Here is an 18668-nt window from a genome sequence, read left to right on the forward strand (position 1 = left end):
CTGAAAACTACTGTTGTATAGTTCAGTCCTATACAAAATCAGTTGAATGCACGACGCAAATTCCATGGGTGAGAGTGTAGAAAAAAACAATTAAATGGTTGCTGTATGGAAGAATGCAGAGCTACGGTAAGGTCACCAAATTAAAACCGGAAACATTTTGACTTTAAAATATCAGCGTTTATCGATTTCCCCCGCACATTTGCTAATTGACTAAATTATTTGCAGAAAACAATGCAGGTCTTAGTGCTTGAGGATTTTTAGCTCAAAGTAAAACAGCTCTAGCTAAAACCATTCGTGGATCTGGTGTTTGTACTGGGAAACCTGTTACCACGAGGCGTGTGACGCACTTGCACATCGTCTGACGGAAATCTGAGTTTTATTTTGAAAGTGTTGACCGGAAACACTTGTTTGCTTCGTTCTATCATGACCGACCCTAAAAGACTTGACATATAAATGGGCTTGACGGTCGCGTCCCACTGGCTGTCTGTGCTCAGAGGACACTGAGAGGCGGAAGAAAGTTTGACAGGCAGGCTGAGGGTGAAATTTAACTTAACCTTCAATAAAAACGGAATAGAAATCATCAGTAAACATGGCCAAGCCGCTCACAGACCAGGACAAGAGGAAGCAGATCTCGGTCCGAGGGCTGGCCGGGGTGGAAAACGTTGCGGACCTGAAAACTAATTTCAACCGGCACCTCCACTTCACCCTGGTGAAAGACCGAAATGTGGCAACCAAACGGGACTACTACTTTGCCTTGGCCAACACAGTCCGGGACTACCTGGTGGGCCGCTGGATCCGGACGCAGCAGCATTACTATGAGAAAGACCCGAAAGTAAGCATCGGGCTTATGCCGCAGTCCTGCACGTACACACAGCTGACCGGGGAGCAGTGGGAGGGGACGCAGGGCTCTGCTGCAGCATCACAATCGATGGCCCCGGCGTATTGTTGTGTGCGTGTGCGCGTGCGCGCTCTTTGCTGCCTTGCTGTTACCCATTTATAGAAGTGTTCCGGCAGCCTTGTCCGGACGCAGGGTGTACACTGTAACAGACTGTGTGAGTAGAGTGTGATGCGAACCATGACGCTCTGTCCGCACAGACATTTCCTCTGTATCCAGACGTGCGTTACATAATCTGCTGCCCTTCCATCTGCAGCTGCCTCACTAACCTTGAATCTACTGTGCGCCACTGATGGCGATGCACGGCCTCGGTGCTTCAGATGTGCTAAATACCGGTATTATCCTGCACTTGAGCTGCGTGGATTTGGGAGACTCGATTGGTTGTTTTAAAATGTATTACGTAACGTTCTCCATCCATCCGCACCACCACAAACTGGGCTTCACAAAATGGCCACACTGTTGAAATGAATTCCCCTCTAATTAGCTCAGTCAGCACTCAGCTTCCTGGAGCAGGAGGCTGAATGGAGAGTTTAGAGGTCCATCAGCTGCATAATAAATAAAGCCAGTGTGTAGCACACAGTCTGCTGCAGCCTACTGTGTAATGGCAGATCTGATGGAGGGTGAGTGTCTGGCTCAACCTTCCCAATTCATCCCACATAAAATTGCTTCTGGTATGTTCGGTAATCCTGCGTTTAACCTCTTCATCTCTGCCGGGGCCCTCTGGTTGGCCCAGGGTCACAACCCAAGCTTGTGGAGTTATTCTTGGTAAAGCTTCAGTGAGCTTTATTTTAATTTCCACTTGACTCCTGTTTAAGTAACAAAAAGTTAGCCTTTTAATTAACCTTGTTAAAAGCATTTTTGGAAATGAAAATGAAAAATGAAATTATATATTTGTGAGCTGTTTTTTATTTTGTTTTTTTAAATGTACATCTTCAGTATGAACCAAACTGAGAAGAGAAGAGAGTATACTGTAAGTCAGAGTACTGAGAGACATACAAACACACTGTTGGGTTTGGTGTTTATAAAATAGAATACACCAGCATTATCATAAGAGAACATCTCCACCAGGACTGGTGGAACTCATACTTAAAGTAAATTAATACACTATTTACTAACTAATACTTGCACTTGAAGTAATAGCAGACTTGGAATTTGTAGTATTTTGCTCTCTGTCAACAAACATAAGCTGTGTGACACTGTCTTTTTTTTAATAGTTACATACTGTGTTGGTGTTATTAAAAGCTTAATAATCACACGACACATCAATATACTGTTAGATACATAGAGCTTTCTGTTAAGTACTCAGTGTAAGCTTTGGAAATGCAGCGCACCCTCCTCTCCTATTCATACTGACCACTGGATGCCTTTTTGTCACTTTAGCACATACTTTCACATGTCTTTGTACGGTTTGAAGCGTTATCTCTATTTAAGTGCTCTGTATGTATGTTCATTTTGGAAGTCTCTCTCACACACACAGAGTTGGAGGAAGTATTATCTGTGTTTCTGTGGGCCACAGGTTTGATTGACTTCTCTGTGGAGTGTAAGAGATATTGTTGGAGGTGCTGCCAGTAATAGCCCTACTGTTGTTGCCTCTGACAGCAGCTGTTGTTAGAGAGATCACGTTACAAGGCCATTAGGGACACGAAACAGACCGCGTTTATTATTAGCATCCGCCTGAGAATTTGTAGGGAGTTCTGATGCACTATTCTGTAAAATGGCGTCTTTTTCATCAGGCTGATTGGAACACGTGCTTGGGAGATAAACTGTAGTTGTCAAATTTTGTAGGAGGAGAAGCAAAAACAGATTTGGGCAAAATTAATATGGCGGAAAATAGATCTTGATGCAAATGGGCGTGACTTTTATGTATAGATTCGTCTGGACCCACAGAATCCAGGGTAAAAAATTAATTTAGACTTTAGTTTCTCTTACAGTTCAAAAGTTACAGGCCAAACCTCAACAATTACGCAGATACTACGTGATGTGTCAGCGATCTGAACATTTTGCTAGGAGAGCCATCATAGCATGGAGGGAGCTACAAACATGTTGCCTTACATATAAAATAATTATTCCCAATACATCCTATTAAGGAAAAGAGTTTATTCATTTTCACTTGTATTGGATCAGTACTTAGCATCGGCTGATACCCAAAGCCCAGGTATTGTATCGGGACTGAAAGAGTCGGATTGGTGCATCCCTAACTGTAGTAAGTATTGGCAGCTTTATATCATGTGGACATTAAATTCCCATTTGTTTCTCTGTTTTCCTGCAGCGTGTTTACTACCTCTCCCTGGAGTTCTACATGGGCCGGACTCTGCAGAACACCATGGTTAACCTAGCCTTGGAGAACGCTTGCGATGAAGCCACGTACCAGGTGAGGCAAAGGATCATGGGGAATGAAAGCAGGAAACAGGAATGATGGACCTCAACAGACTGTTAGGAAAATGTAGCTACAGGTTTATGTGCAAGTTTTCCTCCATTATCCAGCATCAGTGTTTCCAGCTAGGGGAAGTGGGGAATGACAAGTCAGCACTTGTGGGGACTTGCTGTTGGATGGGTTAAATGCCCACTCCCACTCCAAACTAGCAAATTTCGGACAGTCCTTAATATGGCTAACTTCATGCCACAGGGATATATCATCATAAATGACAGCAGCTTTAATCTAACACCATTACCGGTTACTGCTCTGAAATACAGCAGAACCCAATGCTTGTTTCTAGTCCAATAATTAATAAAGAACCCATCTAAAGCAACATGTTACTGGCTGAGATAACATGGATATTAGAGTGTACTCTGCATGGAATATTAGGCCGTCCTGCTCTCTTAATATCGGCATCAGCCATTGAAACACATCAACCACTACAGCTGAGCAATTTGAATCGGCGCAGTAACTATATCTGTTGAAATATTGTTGTGTAGTAAAAAGTACAATAGTTGCCTCCAAAATGTAGTGGTGTCCCTGTTTAATGACTGTGTATCAGCAATGGCTGCTGGACGCTGGATCAAAAACCCTCGTGCTGTCACAAGACATCACAGGCTCAGTAACACATTCAGAGTTCAGAGCGTCCCTTCTCTTCCCCTCCCTTCAGCTGGGTCTGGACATGGAGGAGTTGCAAGACATCGAGGAAGATGCCGGTCTAGGCAACGGTGGACTGGGTCGTCTGGCTGGTGAGCTCCTGCTTCCTCCTGATTGGCTACCGATAGATAGCGATGTTTAATGCTACGGACAGCCTTCTCAAGCAGCCCCCCCCCCGTATTGTTTCCTCAGCTTGTTTCCTGGACTCCATGGCCTCTCTGGGTCTGGCTGCGTATGGATACGGCATCCGCTACGAGTTTGGCATCTTCAATCAGAAAATAGTCAACGGCTGGCAGGTATGTTCACCTGTTCATCTATATGTACTTGCAGGGTTGGAGTTACGAGGGAGCTCAGCTCCCATAAGGAGGGTCTGAGATCCCATGGAAGCAGTAAAATCATGCATCTGTGGGGGTCACTAATTCATTTGTCAACAACCTTTATTTTGAATCACAAATAAAGTATTTTTTATTGTAATTAGTACTGTTTACATTAAAAAGATAAACAGACTTAATAGTTTTCCTAATGAACCACGCTGCGCGCCGCATGACTGACAGGATGGCTGCACTTCTCCACCATCAACCACTGAGACCGGCAGGCAGCTTGTGAGAAGTAGCCTACGCAAGAAAAAGACCCTGTACGCCAAAGAGTAAAATGTCGGTGTGTACTGGCCCCTTCAAGCACTGAATACAACTGAGTTCATGTTTGCGGTCTCAATCTGTTCCATCAAAACTGTAGCCTACTGCATATCAGGTTCTCTGGGCGCTACGTGACGCTCACCTCTTCCTGTTCTCGCCTACCTGCTAATCTCTGTCGGCGAGACAGATGAGGGAGAAGCTTGTCAATGTCACAGCTTGGATGGGGCAGGACATTTAAATATATATTTATATTATATAATATTTAAAGTTAAATATAGGTAACTTAAGTTAAAACAACAAGCTGCTGATTACTGCATAAAAATCTTTTTTTTATTATTTTTATACCCCACCGCCGGTAACGTACGTTAGTAGGCTATTTAGAGACCCCCACGAAGCTCAGATTATAACTCGAACCCTGTGTACTTGGCTCTGTGTTATTAAATCTAGGATTTAGTTGAAACATGTTCAAATTAAAGTCTAATGTAGGTAGAATGTTTCATCAGGATGCCAGTTTCACATTTCTCAACAGAAGAAGAAGTCTTTTGTACTTCTCTGAAATCTGAGTCGACTGTGTCCTTGCAGTGTCAGTGGGTAAACCAAACATGACTCCACAGGAGAGTCATGCAGCCCAGAGCGAGTGAACTTTCCTCCACTCTCTACCCAAAGACTTGAGCCTCAAGCAACGGTTGGCTTTAATTAAGCAGGCTGAACCGCTGACCAGCACCAGCACTTGTTGAAACTGTTGTGTTTTTCACAAAGTTCTGTCTGTAAATGTCTACACTGCTCTTCATCCTTCAGAAAGGATCCACTGAAAAAAGTACTTGCTGTGTACACACAATGTCCAACAGTATTAGTGCGCTGACACTGGTAACGCTGGTACAATGCAGGGCGTCTGGTTGTGGATTCATTACTATATTTCCAGGAGATTATTTCTTATCTCGCCAGTTTAATTCTTCTTAATTCCCCACCTTATTTTAGTGTTTACACACAAACACTGCTTTAATCTGCTCACCTTGTTATTCCCTTCAGACACATATACTGCCCCCCCCCCCACCTCACTGTATCAGTCTACTCTGCTGACTTTATTCCTCAGCAGGATTTTTTATAAAGTCGCCGCATGTGGATGAGGTCACCAAATGTACGTTGGCAACACGGCTAATTTCATCACAGTGAAGAACTCCCACACCCACTGACTTAAAACGACTGTGTGTGTGTGTGCCGCTGTGTGCCTGATATGAACACTCGTGCAGCGCAGCATGCCTGTAAATCTGACACAGGATCAGATATGAGAGACTGATCGGCCACGCTCGCCAGTCATGGTCAATCAAGCTGAAAACAGACTGATTTAGGTCACCAGCTGGTCGATCGGTGCATTTCATGAATGTGGCCTTGTAGTGTCTCACTGCTGTTAGTTAACATTGTGGATTAAACAAACAAATACTTTAAAGTTTAGAACAGTTGAATGTACCATGGCAGACGTGTGCTGTATGTTTTATAGCGCAACATATAAGTACCACGGCGGTATGTTTCCACAGGTGGAGGAAGCTGACGACTGGCTGCGTTACGGGAACCCCTGGGAGAAGGCTCGCCCTGAGTACATGCGCCCAGTCCACTTCTACGGACGAGTGGAACACACAGCTGAAGGAGTGAAGTGGGTCGACACACAGGTCAGTAGGAATGGACACAACTTTGACCTTTTATTAAAAACAATGAAGGGGTTCAGTCAGGGCCATTCACCTCTCATATAATGCTGTCTGGTTGCATATTTACTGTAGGAGTCTGTGCACATTTTGGTAAGTCACGTGGATGTGGGTGGTGATTTCTGTAGAGTTAATTTAAGCACCTGTTCAGCTCCAGCAGGGGATAGAGCGTGAGTGAATGGGACGCTGTATTTTTTGTTGAGTGTTTTTTATAGTTTTCATCGCTGTGATTAGTTTGAATATACGTTTTGCACATTATGTTAAGTTGCATATTTTCATCAATAAAAGTTAAAGACTATGTTTTTGAGATCTGCAAATTATTTGTGCAGCGAGTCAGACAAACAGCACCACAAGGCCCTACCTCAGCCTCTCAGCCACTATTTTGTATTTTTTGTATAAATAGGACTGTGACCAAGAACAGTGACCAAGATATATGTAGACATGTTTACAGTGTGAAACTAAAGTGCAAAAGCTGCTGTCAGCCTAATCTCAAAGATGACGCGTCAAAAACACACCACACAGAGAGCAATGGAATAATAACAGGTGGATTGTAATTATTTGTTTTGTTTTGATCCAGGTGGTTCTGGCTCTTCCCTATGACACCCCAGTCCCCGGCTACAGAAACAACATTGTCAACACCATGAGACTGTGGTCTGCTAAGGCCCCCTGTGACTTTAACCTCAAAGACTGTACGTACTGCCGTATGGACGGTTAAATCTTCATCATTCACGCGCTGCCAATAAATCATCTGCCACTGAACACAAACCTAACAATGTTGTTCAGTCGTTCAACGTGAATAACTGCTGTTGTCCCACAGTTAATGTTGGTGGCTACATTCAAGCTGTGCTGGACAGAAACCTGGCTGAGAACATCTCCAGAGTTCTCTACCCCAATGACAATGTGAGTAGATTTACTGTTGAAAATCAACTGCTGTCTACATTTCACTCACAGGGGCATTCCAGTTAATTCCAAACACGGCTCTTCTTTCTATAGTTTTGGCTGACAATGCATCAGTTATGATAAAATGGTGCTCACCACAACATGATGACATCACTACAGCTGGACAAGAAGTTTGAGCAGTCAGATGATGAAACAAGTTGAAAGTTAATCCAGATTATCTATGCCACTGTATTTAGAGGTCAAACGGAACATGGGACAGGAAAACTGTTGCTCTAGGGGCTGAAAAAAATCTCATTGCTTCACGAGTAGCTAGCAGTGGGTGGAACAAGGTAACAGACAGATCTTCATCTCAGTCAAACATGCCAACCAAAAGTGTTGGATAGCATTACCCAGTTACCTGTTTTCAGGAGGCATCAGTCTTTAGAAATCTGTGATTTGGCTATGTGAGGAATTTCACTCTACCAATAAGACCATTTCTTCAGAGCAAGTGGTTCTAGAAAAAAAAATTGCAAATGTGCAGCAGTTTTGTCAGCACAAAAATGTGATGATGGCACCAACAATTGTCCATGTGATCTTTGTTGTGCAGTTCTTTGAAGGGAAGGAGCTGCGCCTGAAGCAGGAGTACTTTGTTGTAGCAGCAACTCTTCAAGACATCATCCGTCGATTCAAAGCCTCCAAGTTTGGCTCCACAGAGTTTGTGCGACTGGACCTTGCTACACTGCCAGACAAGGTGAGAAATCCATCATATCATATCAAAATTATGATATGGTATATGTTATAAATGGCAGTAGATCAAATATTTGATTTTATTTTGAGTTAAATAATTTGTATTATTTTCATTTGTTGTTACCTTTTGAGATATAACCAACAGATTTTGAGATAAATTTCAGATTATCCTGAAGGTTTTCATGTTAATTGCCAAACACACATTGCACTGAAGTATTGCAACTTGAATGCAGAGACATGTGCTCTACTGAGTTTTCTCTGTCTGTCTGGTGTCTGCAGGTGGCCATCCAGCTCAATGACACCCACCCTGCGATGGCCATCCCTGAGCTGATGAGGATCCTGGTGGACATGGAGAAACTCACTTGGGAAAAGGTACATGGCATTTCAGCAGTGCAGTATGCTTATGGCAAAGACTCAGTCAGATCCTCTGAGATTGTCAGAAACGCTCTTTCCAGCAGTAGAAATCGGAGGGGCCTTCCTGAAACTCAGAATCCAGCAGTCCCATTCACTTGACCCAGCGACTGTCCCGGTGTGTGGAGGTCTAAAAGGCAGGCTTTGAACTGCTCTCTCAAGCTCCTTTTTTTTGACTCCACACTCTTGTTGCGTTAGACTCACTGTGCAAAAACTGTAACTACCACAGTTAAACTGAAATCTCCTGAGGTCACTTGTGTAGCAATCCTGTCTCTCTGCATCCTTCAACAGTGCAGTAACAATGACACAGCAGCACGCCGACCACAGCAGAATGACAAATCAGTCAAAGCTGAAGTCATACACTGTGACAGGATATAAGCTGTAGACAAACTAATCAGTCAACAAGTCTTTCATGAGGCAGCACTGTCATTTTCTACACAACCTAAACTGTTTACTGAATTTATGTAAAAGGTTATTTTAATTTTATTTTAATATAGGTTTAATGGATGTTTAATGTATGCATGTTTCGTATGCTACTGGATACTTCAATTTCCCTCAGGATAAATAAAGTATATATCGGTCTATCTATCTAAGGTAGACATTTGTATTTTAATTTAATGGTCACGGTTTCAGTTGCGTTTTGTGGTGAGAGACAAGCGAGTATGTGTAATGATGTCAGATATCTCCTGTCCTCTCTCTGTCCAGGCCTGGGACATCGTGGTTCGTACCTGTGCCTACACAAACCACACCGTCCTGCCTGAAGCCCTGGAGCGCTGGCCAGTGGACCTCTTCCATAACCTGCTGCCTCGGCACCTGGAGATCATCTATGAGATCAACAGGAGGCACCTTGAGGTGCGAAGGGAGACCTTTCTAAATGAAACCCTTATCTGTACAAACTTCATTGAGTGCTCTGAGATTTTGAGAAAGAATCTTGTTTGCCATCTTACCCATATGAAGATCTAACAATTTAATGTCTGTGTACTCTGTGCGAGAGTTCTTAACTACTCAAAGACGTAAGTATGGGCTTGGCCAAGGTCTTAATGACCTGACCCCAGGGAATAAGTTCTGCCAAATTTGAGACCTCAATCTGATCCGAGAACCGAAACCATATTTTTGCTTTATTTCAACCATTATTGACTGTTAGCTTGCCAGGCTAATGCATCGGCTACAAAAGTTATTTTTTGTTTTTTATTTATTTATTGTTTTTTTTTTGTTCACTAAATCAGTTCGAGACTTCAGACATTCAAGTCTCAAGTAAGTTGGGTCTTATAGCAGACGAGTCACAAGTCCTCATCTTTGCATCTTGAGTCCAAGACCTCAAGTCTACAGCTGTGCTTCTTCTGAGATGTCTCTTTCCTTCCCCCCTGCAGCGCATCAGCCAGCTTTACCCTGGAGATGTTGACCGCATGCGCCGAATGTCCCTGATCGAGGAAGGGGATGTCAAGAAAATCAACATGGCTCACCTGTGCATTGTGGGATCTCATGCTGTCAACGGAGTGGCCCGTATCCACTCTGACATCATCAAGAACACTGTGTAGGGAACACTCACTCACTTGTGTGTGCTAGTTTAATGTTAATGTAAAGAAGCCTCTGGCCTTATTTATATTTTTCACGCACCAGTAATGTCAAACTGTCAGCTCTTTCAGAACAAACCCAGCGATGTTTTCATGAGCCTAAAACTTGAAGAATGTTGACATTAAAACATCACTAATATCACTCATTGGTTTCTAATTGTTGCTCCTCTCCTTCTCAGGTTCAAGGATTTCTACGAAGTCGACCCTCAGAAGTTTCAGAACAAGACCAACGGCATCACACCCAGGCGCTGGCTGGTCATGTGCAACCCAGGCCTGGCTGAGGTCATCGCAGAGGTGCGTTTGTTTTTGTTCATGTAGACTGAATATAGAGGTGAGAAGTGATAACCCTTATTTCAGGCATCCACGTTCCTGGAGGTAAAAGTCCTGTTCCTTTTCTGAGGTACAGTTACACAACGTGTAAATAAAATCATAAGGAGGGAAGTCAGCTACAACTCTCAAGGAGTCTTTCTGTAAGAGACATCCAATCACAGAGCTGAAAATAATGTGACTAACGTTACAGCAGACACCACATCCTGCTGCTCATGTGACCATAACCTTACTTCACTGATACTGACATTGATCAAATACACCGTTCCGCAGTGCACCACACTTGACTAGGGATTGGTGCACGAAATAAACTTGATCTCAACAGGAGCCTGAGTTTCCTGAGTCAGTGTACTACACCTTTTTCAACAAATCCAGATTTTCCTTCTCAAACAATGTTTGCAGTTACATTCTAAGAATATTTCTGTCATTACTAATAACATGATCACTAATATTTGTTTGAAGAAATATGATGTTTGGTACTTATTGTAGTTTTGTTTGTGCATATTTTTAGCTGCCATTCTGTGATGTTATTATTTCATGTGAAAAAAAGCTAGCTCAGCAATAAGTATTAATGCATCCACATGCTAGCAGGGCTGAGAATAGCATGCTATCTGTCTGCAAGTATGGAGGCTTAGAGACTGGGACATCAACTGCAGGAGCTTAGTTGGCGTCTGCTGTACCAAACAGAGAAAATTTATTCAGAAACTATGCTGTAATAATTGAAATTGATGTCCAAAACAAAACCCATATATTAGAGGCCGACTGATAAATCGCTATGCTGATTATCGACCGATATGCTAATTGCAGATAAATCAGTATCTGTGTTCATAACGGCCAATAAATGACGGAAGAAACATCCCTCATCAAGTGTTGTCATTGCATAGTTTGTCCACCAGGGGGCGTTCTGCTACTCCCCTATTGACAACACACATGTTTGGAATTTACAAATCCACCATAAAACACAACAAATCAGCTGTACTATTTCTAACATTAAAGTTTTATTTTTATGTCATGTTAGAGATAATCTTTGTTTATGTTACGTGTTTCTGAAAAGAAGGGGAAAATATCAGCCCACATGTCTGAGTATCGGATTTTAAAATCCTCAAAAATCTAAATCAGTATCAGTCTTTCTCAATCATCCCAGTTGAGGAGAGAAATCACTTTCAGAACCACTAACTACCCCCCTTTCACTAAGTGTACTGCTGCCTGATCTGAAAGACACATGTGCCAGGATGGTTTGACATAATTAGATGATTTACTGTGCAGACCCATGTCCACTGTCATCTGCCAAATAATAAGATTCTAATGTGATAATCTTGTTATTCAGAGGATTGGTGAGGACTACATCCGCGACCTGGACCAGCTGAAGAAGCTCTTGGACTTTGTGGACGATGACGCCTTCATTCGGGATGTTGCCAAAGTCAAACAAGTGAGAAAATGCCTGCAGGAAGGTGGTTGTTTTCCTGTCTTTTTCTGTTTCTAATCACATTCTTCGGCGTGGCTTCAACCTTTAGGAGAACAAGATGAAGTTTGCTGCCTATCTTGAAGAGCAATACAAGGTGAAGATCAACCCCAACTCCATGTTTGATGTCCACGTGAAGAGGATCCACGAGTACAAAAGACAGCTGCTCAACTGCCTGCACATCATCACACTGTACAACCGTAAGTGTTTCATCTTTTAATGGCGGCTTTTTAGAGAATAAATATGGAGTCAAAGTACACGAAAACCTTTTTGTTTTTAATCAGGAATTAAGAAGGAACCGAACAAGTCATGGACTCCGAGAACCATCATGATTGGAGGAAAGGTGAGTGGCACTGAAAGTGTTACAGTACATTTGTTTTTCTGTGAACAGACAAAATATGCTCGTCTTACCCAGAGTCAGATGAAAAGATAAATATCAGTTTAATCTACCATACAATAGATAATGGAAAACTACAAGCAGGAGGGAGGCTGCTAGGCTAGCTCCATCAAAAAGGGAAAACATGCCGTTCAACATTTTACAATGTTGTTTTATTGAAAGAGTTATGCAAAAAGAGCAATTTCTCAAATATTTTTTCTCTCCTCTCTCATCCCCTGGCCCAAGTATTCCTTCCTGCCCACAACAATTTCACACAAAACATATAAATTACACATATTTATATCAGATACTTTAACATTTCTGTCCTGATCTAGACATAAATGTTCCAACTAAAGTAAATAAGCAATGACGAACTGTCTGAAAGAGAAAAAGAAAACACTTTAGAACACGGCGCTCATATTGGCTTTGTAGTGTAACACAGAGCCATCAGCCTGAGATAATCCCCAGAAAGGACCATTTTATTTAGTCACATGTACCCTTTGTGTAATGTCAGTCTTAAAACAGGCTCAGAAAGTCATAATGCATATTCGTTTAATTTAACTTTCCTTATTAATGGTTATTGTACCAATAACAATAAGAAATCGATGTCAAAATGTCAGACTCTAAATTTCAGTCATAAATGTAGTCTCTTTGGACTGATTATTATGGGCTTTTGATTGGCAGTGCTGATGCAGATTCAGTATTTAACTTCTCCTCAGAAAAAAGTTTAACTTTGATCTGCCAAATGCGCTCAAACAGAAGCTGCCCATAGCTCCTGTTTGTTCTCGTGAGAGTTTATCCTATTTAAAATGTTAACTTTACAGCAGGAGAGTAATTCTACACAGAGAACAGTTTTCTCCTCACACATCCTGGAGACATGAATTATACGTAGGCTGTACTTGGGCAGCCTGGTGTTTATTCAGCGTTTCTCTACATGGTCCTCTGTGTTTCCAGGCAGCTCCAGGTTATCACACTGCCAAGATGATCATCAAGCTGATCACATCGATCGGAGACATTGTCAATAACGATCCTGTGGTGGGAGATCGCCTCAAAGTCCTCTTCCTGGAGAACTATAAGGTCACTCTGGCTGAAAAGGGTAACGGATACTAGTCATTTATAATCTCATTCCTAAATTCATTTATGTTTGTGATTTTCAGGCTGCTCTATCTTTCAAACATTTAGGGCTTCAGCACTGCCTGGTGCTTTAATGCTGTTTGATGATTGGGTACTACTTGCAGTATGTCTGTAGAACATTTGTCAAGTACCAAAAGCTGTCTTGTCTTGTCTGGCTGCGTGGGTTGAGACAACATTTAGCATTTGGAGATGTTTCATATGTTTTAAAACCATATTCAGAACTTAGTTTACAGTCTGCACCCAGAGGCCCTGTACTCATGTATGTAGTGGAACATGGACAGAGAGGAGAAACCATAATCCTGGACCTGTCCCCCGTCTGCAGTGATCCCTGCAGCTGACCTGTCGGAGCAGATCTCCACAGCAGGCACGGAGGCCTCTGGCACTGGGAATATGAAATTCATGCTGAACGGAGCCCTCACCATCGGCACCATGGACGGAGCCAACGTGGAAATGGCTGAGGAAGCTGGAGAGGAGAACCTCTTCATCTTCGGCATGAGGGTGGAAGATGTGGAGGCTTTGGACAAGAAAGGGTGAGACTAATGACGAAAACATAACAGTAAGTCTTTTTTACCACAGAAAGGCTCTTGCATCACGTTCATGTCTCAACTTTGGCGGCATCAGTTGGGTTGTGTCAGGTCAAGTCTCAGACGCAGGTATGGGCAGGATTCACTCTGTAGTGAACACTGAGAAGAAACCCACCCATTTCTTTAGATGACTTACAAAATCATTTCCCAAAATGTTGTTTTCTACTGTTTTCGATGACGAAATGATTAGATCTGGACTGGACCGGATTAAGGTAGGGCTGGGCGGTATATGTTTCATCATTTTTCCAGCAAGTCGCGACACGGTGAAAAGCGACAGTGAACACACCAGTAGAGATGTCATTCATTAGCTGATGGAGAAAGTTAGCGTAGCAGACATACAGAGAGAGAGACAGATAGAAGCAGGACTGTGTTTGAGACAGAGGTAAGTTAGATGTGAGTGTGAAGAGAACTGAAGAAGGCAGATTCAACAACAAGTGAGTGACATTCAAATGAGGTGGAGAATTAAGTACAATAAAACTGTGAAATAAGAAACAAGCTACTACAAATAGTAAAATCATGTATAATTTTTTTTATCAGTATTCTGTCTAAAAGTAGTTGGATATGACTTGAGGTCCAGCCCTGGATTAAGTGTAACATTCTCCCATGTTGTTTGTTGTTTTTTGTCCTCAGCTATGATGCTGTGTCGTACTACAACCGTATTCCTGAGCTGAAGCAGGCAATGGACCAGATATCTGGAGGCGCCTTCAGCCCCAGCCAGCCCGGCCTCTTCAAAGACCTCGTCAACATGCTGATGCACCACGACAGGTTAGAGCACACTAATGCTGACACTGATGAATCAGCAGTTTGTCTGTGTTGACACGTAGCCCACCTTTATGTCCTCAGTCATGCAGCGTCATCAGTGCATCACTGTCAGATGAGTGTAGATAAGGCTACATGTGAAGAATGATAGAAAAAAACTATGTGGCAGTTATGTGCATTGCTCCGGATTTGGGTTGTGCAAACTTTACAGGGGGAGAGGATTTGTATTTATATAAATGTGTAAAAATATAGAAGAATAATAATGAATATGTGCAATATGGCAGTTTGTGCAGTGATAAGCAAAATAGTTATATTAGATTTACATGTGCAAAAATATTTACAGTATGTATTGTAAAGGGGGTGGAGGGTGGGTGGGGGTGTCAGTGGGGGTCCGGGGCCTTGTTAATGAGGCCAGCTGCAGATGGGAAGATGCTGTTGTTGTGGCAGGAGGTTTTGTCCCCGCTGGAGGGAAGCGACTGAAACAGTCTGTGCCCAGGGCAGGAGGTGTACGTGTCCTGAAGGGATAGAAGATTGCAGCCCATCACCTTCTCTGCAGAGCGGGTGATAGGCTGCCTTTGTCCCTGGCGGGGGCAGCTCACCTAAATTCGGACTGGTGGCACTCGGTAAAGGCAGAGGCCTTAAATAACTGATTTACTTGGATCATGTTAATGTAGTCTTGATTTATATAAGAATGCTCATCTAACCCATTTTAACTGTATGTCTGTGCTGCAGGTTCAAGGTATTTGCAGACTATGAAGATTACATCAAATGTCAAGAGAAAGTCAGCACGCTGTACAAGGTCAGTGTGTCAACAAGAGGAAATCCCAAGTCATTGGACAAGCAGTCAAATACAACATGAATCTCTGATACTGCAAATTATTTTTGTTTATTATGTTTTGTGGTCATAACTGCAGCCTGTCTGTGCTTACAATAAGTGACATTTTTCTTTTCTGCTTTACTTCCATATGATGTATTAAGTGTGCTGTGCTACAGCATATTGTACTTTTCCATCTTATTCTATGTTCTATACGATATGATACTGTACCACTTTATATACCACTGTTTATTATAATAGCACGTGGCATATCACTCTACTGTACTGTATCATAAAGTAATATGTGCTAAAATGTACTATACTAGACTATACTGTAGGCCCTTCGAAGCCTAAATGCAGGAACAAGATATTTGGTCAAATCTGAGTTAAAACCAGAATGACAGGTTTTACAGTAAAAAATGATTATGCCATAGAAATGCATCATTTCTATTGACACAATTTACAACTCCTCCTCTCCATGTGTATTAACAGAACCCTAAAGAGTGGACCAAGATGGTGATCCATAACATCGCTGGTTGTGGTAAATTCTCCAGTGACCGCACCATTTCCCAGTATGCCAGGGAGATCTGGGGCATGGAGCCCAGTTTGGAGAAGATCGCTGCTCCTGATGATCCCCGCTAAACCACACCTGCCTCTTCCACCTCCACTGTAGCTCACCATGTGGTCCAACCACTAGGAAATAAACCTGTAGCTTTTTCACTGTGTTCTCAGCCTCTATAACGTGCAGTAACATGTATTGAAGTGGGCTTATTTACAAGCTGTTTTTTATTTTTTCTCCTCTGTGCACCAGCAATGCATATTCTCACTGTTGGGTGAAAACCTTGTATCCAACAGCCTTTCAGCAGCTAAACAGCCTTGATTTCACCTTGGAATCATGGGATTATTCAGTTAGAGTGAAAACATTAAAGATATACATCTCTATTTTGTTTATTTTCACCTGTGTTCAAAACATCAACCGGGAGCTGAGTTCAAAAAAGTGAGCACGGTAACAAAATATTACTTTATCTTTTACTTGTACTTCCCTGCTACAGGTTTCACACAACAGTGATTCGAACCACAGTTCTAACTTCATTCCTGTTCTATTTCCAAGTCAGTATGGCTACCAAAACCCAGCAAATATGCCAGTAAATATGCCAGTAAACCTCAGCACTGTTATGCTCCCAATCCAACCCATGTCTTCCATGGAAGAGAGAAGGGACACAGCCTCATAGCAGCACTGGGACTGGGTGGGGTTGGATAGAAGCCATGTCTCCATGTTCACCCCAGATTAACCTTCATATTAATATTTAATTTGACTGCTCTGTCAGTGTTGTGATGTTTGCTGAATATATCCGTGTGTGTGTGTGTGTGTGTGTGTGGGGACCCCTGCAATGCAGATGTACTGACCCATCAGTTTACCCGTGGATTCTTCAGCATGTTTGTCTGTTCCTTAAAGTCACCTGTGTTAGAAAATAAAATGGCCTTCTTTGCCTGAAACCTAAGTGACAGAATGTATTTTCGGAAGATGTGTGTATTTCTGTGGTGTAGTTGTGTTCGTACAGCATTTGAGTCCATGACACTGTGGATATCCGCTCCATTGATGTACTGTAATAACATACGGTCCTGCTTCAGCTACTGCATACTACTCTCTGACTGCTGTGGGGCGGCCTATTCAGGCTCCTGAAAGACCATTTCACTGTCACGTCGGTGCTTTTCTTTTTTTAGTCAATAAATAACAACTACATCAACCGCTCTGACGTCTCCGTTCACCTTGCACCTCTGTAGTCACATAGAAAACAAAGTTTTCCATTTAACATTTAGGAGAAGATCAGGGTTTCTTGAACATTCCTGGCCAAAACAAAGGGGCGCATCAGAGAAGACCAACCAATTTGATCTGTTTTTAATCTATAGACTGCTTTAGTTTTTCTGATTACACTGAACCCCACCTATTAAGCATTTTCTAAACATTAAATGAGTGGTTTATAGCACACTATAATTAATGCTGTGGACTTCTGCAAGTGGAGGCTTCTGGGAGAAGTTATAATTGTTGACAAAAACAGTAACTTTAATACATGAATAAATGTGTGTGTGTGTGTGTGTATATATATATATATGTATAGTTATAACTATATTGTAGCGTGTTGTAAAACATGAAGTGTTTACATAGTGCATGTAAATGCTAAATAAGGGAGGTTAAAGTAAAATGTTTGGCACTTTACTGATTTTACACATAGGCCAGTTTAGTCTTGTCCTGTGAAAACAGTTTTATAATGTATTCTGTGGCTGGTCTGTCAGCTTTGTAAGCTTGGGCTTAGAGAGTACTCCTAATTAATACAATGTCTGCTTTACAAATAGGGGTTTTTGAAAGACAGCCATTCAAAAGCTATGTAGGGTCTAATGAAAAGACACTAAAAAAGACCGAGTTGCATTATGGGAAATGTAGGATCCGATGTTTGGAGCTTGATATGTACTAGGGACTAAAAGTCAGGATATCTCGGCCTCTGCTGCACAGGATGACCATTTTCTCTTTTTTTAAAATATGACTCTCGAATGGTCCCCAGCTTTATAGAGGTGTAAAACTAAATCACTGTACCCCCTTTAGATTCTTATTTTGCATTTATGTGAATTTAACCTCTAGATTTTTCATTTTCTATCAGGGAAGATGGCAGGGAGACATTTAAAATACTGAGCCATGAAGCACATGTTGAGGCTGATGTCATGTTACAATAAACCTGAGCGCAGTGGAGGAGCAAAGACTGTACTCAAACTGTGTGTGTGTGTGTGTGTGTGTGTGTGTGTGTGTGTGTGTGTGTGTGTGTGTGTGTGTGTGTGTGTGTAACTGCCACTGGTGGGTGAGAAAGCTATGTAGCTTTAATGGAAATACAGTATAATATCTACAGGATACACTGTATATGTGGAATAACACCAGATGATGTAAACTGTGAGCGACTGTGTGCAAAATTCATTCAAGGTTCATTGTATAACCCTGTGTAAAGGTATTCACATTTTAACAAGTGCACAACACAAAGTAACCAGGTATAGCATTTCTAAGTGTTTATTAGTCTTTTAACTATAACTCCTGCTATGAATAATAATAATAATAATAATAATGTTAATATTAGCTAAATTAAATAAATATAATAAATATAATAGGAACATTCCAGATCTATGTATAAAATGTATGAAGGAAAAGGGGACACCGGGTGTGGCAATGTAGTACGGTCAAAGCTTTCTGGGAGGAAATAAAAAAACAATAGAAAAGATTTTTCTACCCCAGAGATCACAAGTTCACCAAAAG

The 18668-nt window shown here is 41.9% G+C and overlaps 1 protein-coding gene across 1 annotated transcript; it reads left to right on the forward strand.

Annotated features, from left to right (window-relative positions):
* The first annotated feature begins 451 nt into the window (after positions 1 to 451).
* Positions 452 to 17118, forward strand: pygmb (phosphorylase, glycogen, muscle b). The gene is made up of 20 exons (XM_046063736.1): positions 452 to 832; positions 3165 to 3266; positions 3982 to 4060; positions 4161 to 4264; positions 6139 to 6270; positions 6881 to 6992; positions 7121 to 7203; positions 7790 to 7933; positions 8209 to 8301; positions 9046 to 9192; positions 9711 to 9874; positions 10094 to 10208; positions 11569 to 11670; positions 11756 to 11903; positions 11988 to 12046; positions 13034 to 13175; positions 13536 to 13743; positions 14428 to 14562; positions 15289 to 15355; positions 15863 to 17118. The coding sequence occupies exons 1-20, from the start codon at positions 590 to 592 to the stop codon at positions 16010 to 16012; spliced, it is 2529 nt and encodes an 842-aa protein (XP_045919692.1). The 5' UTR covers positions 452 to 589; the 3' UTR covers positions 16013 to 17118.
* Positions 17119 to 18668: the final 1550 nt, after the last annotated feature.

Source organism: Micropterus dolomieu, linkage group LG12 (genome assembly GCF_021292245.1).
Source record: "Micropterus dolomieu isolate WLL.071019.BEF.003 ecotype Adirondacks linkage group LG12, ASM2129224v1, whole genome shotgun sequence".
Lineage (NCBI taxonomy): Eukaryota > Metazoa > Chordata > Actinopteri > Centrarchiformes > Centrarchidae > Micropterus > Micropterus dolomieu.

Excerpts from the sequence above, each read along its gene's own strand:
- pygmb (XM_046063736.1), top strand. The coding sequence starts at position 590 with ATGGCCAAGCCGCTCACAGACCAGGACAAGAGGAAGCAGATCTCGGTC. Across the intron at positions 833-3,164 it reads ACTATGAGAAAGACCCGAAA|CGTGTTTACTACCTCTCCCT; the intron begins GTAAGCATCGGG and ends GTTTTCCTGCAG. Across the intron at positions 4,061-4,160 it reads TGGACTGGGTCGTCTGGCTG|CTTGTTTCCTGGACTCCATG; the intron begins GTGAGCTCCTGC and ends TTGTTTCCTCAG.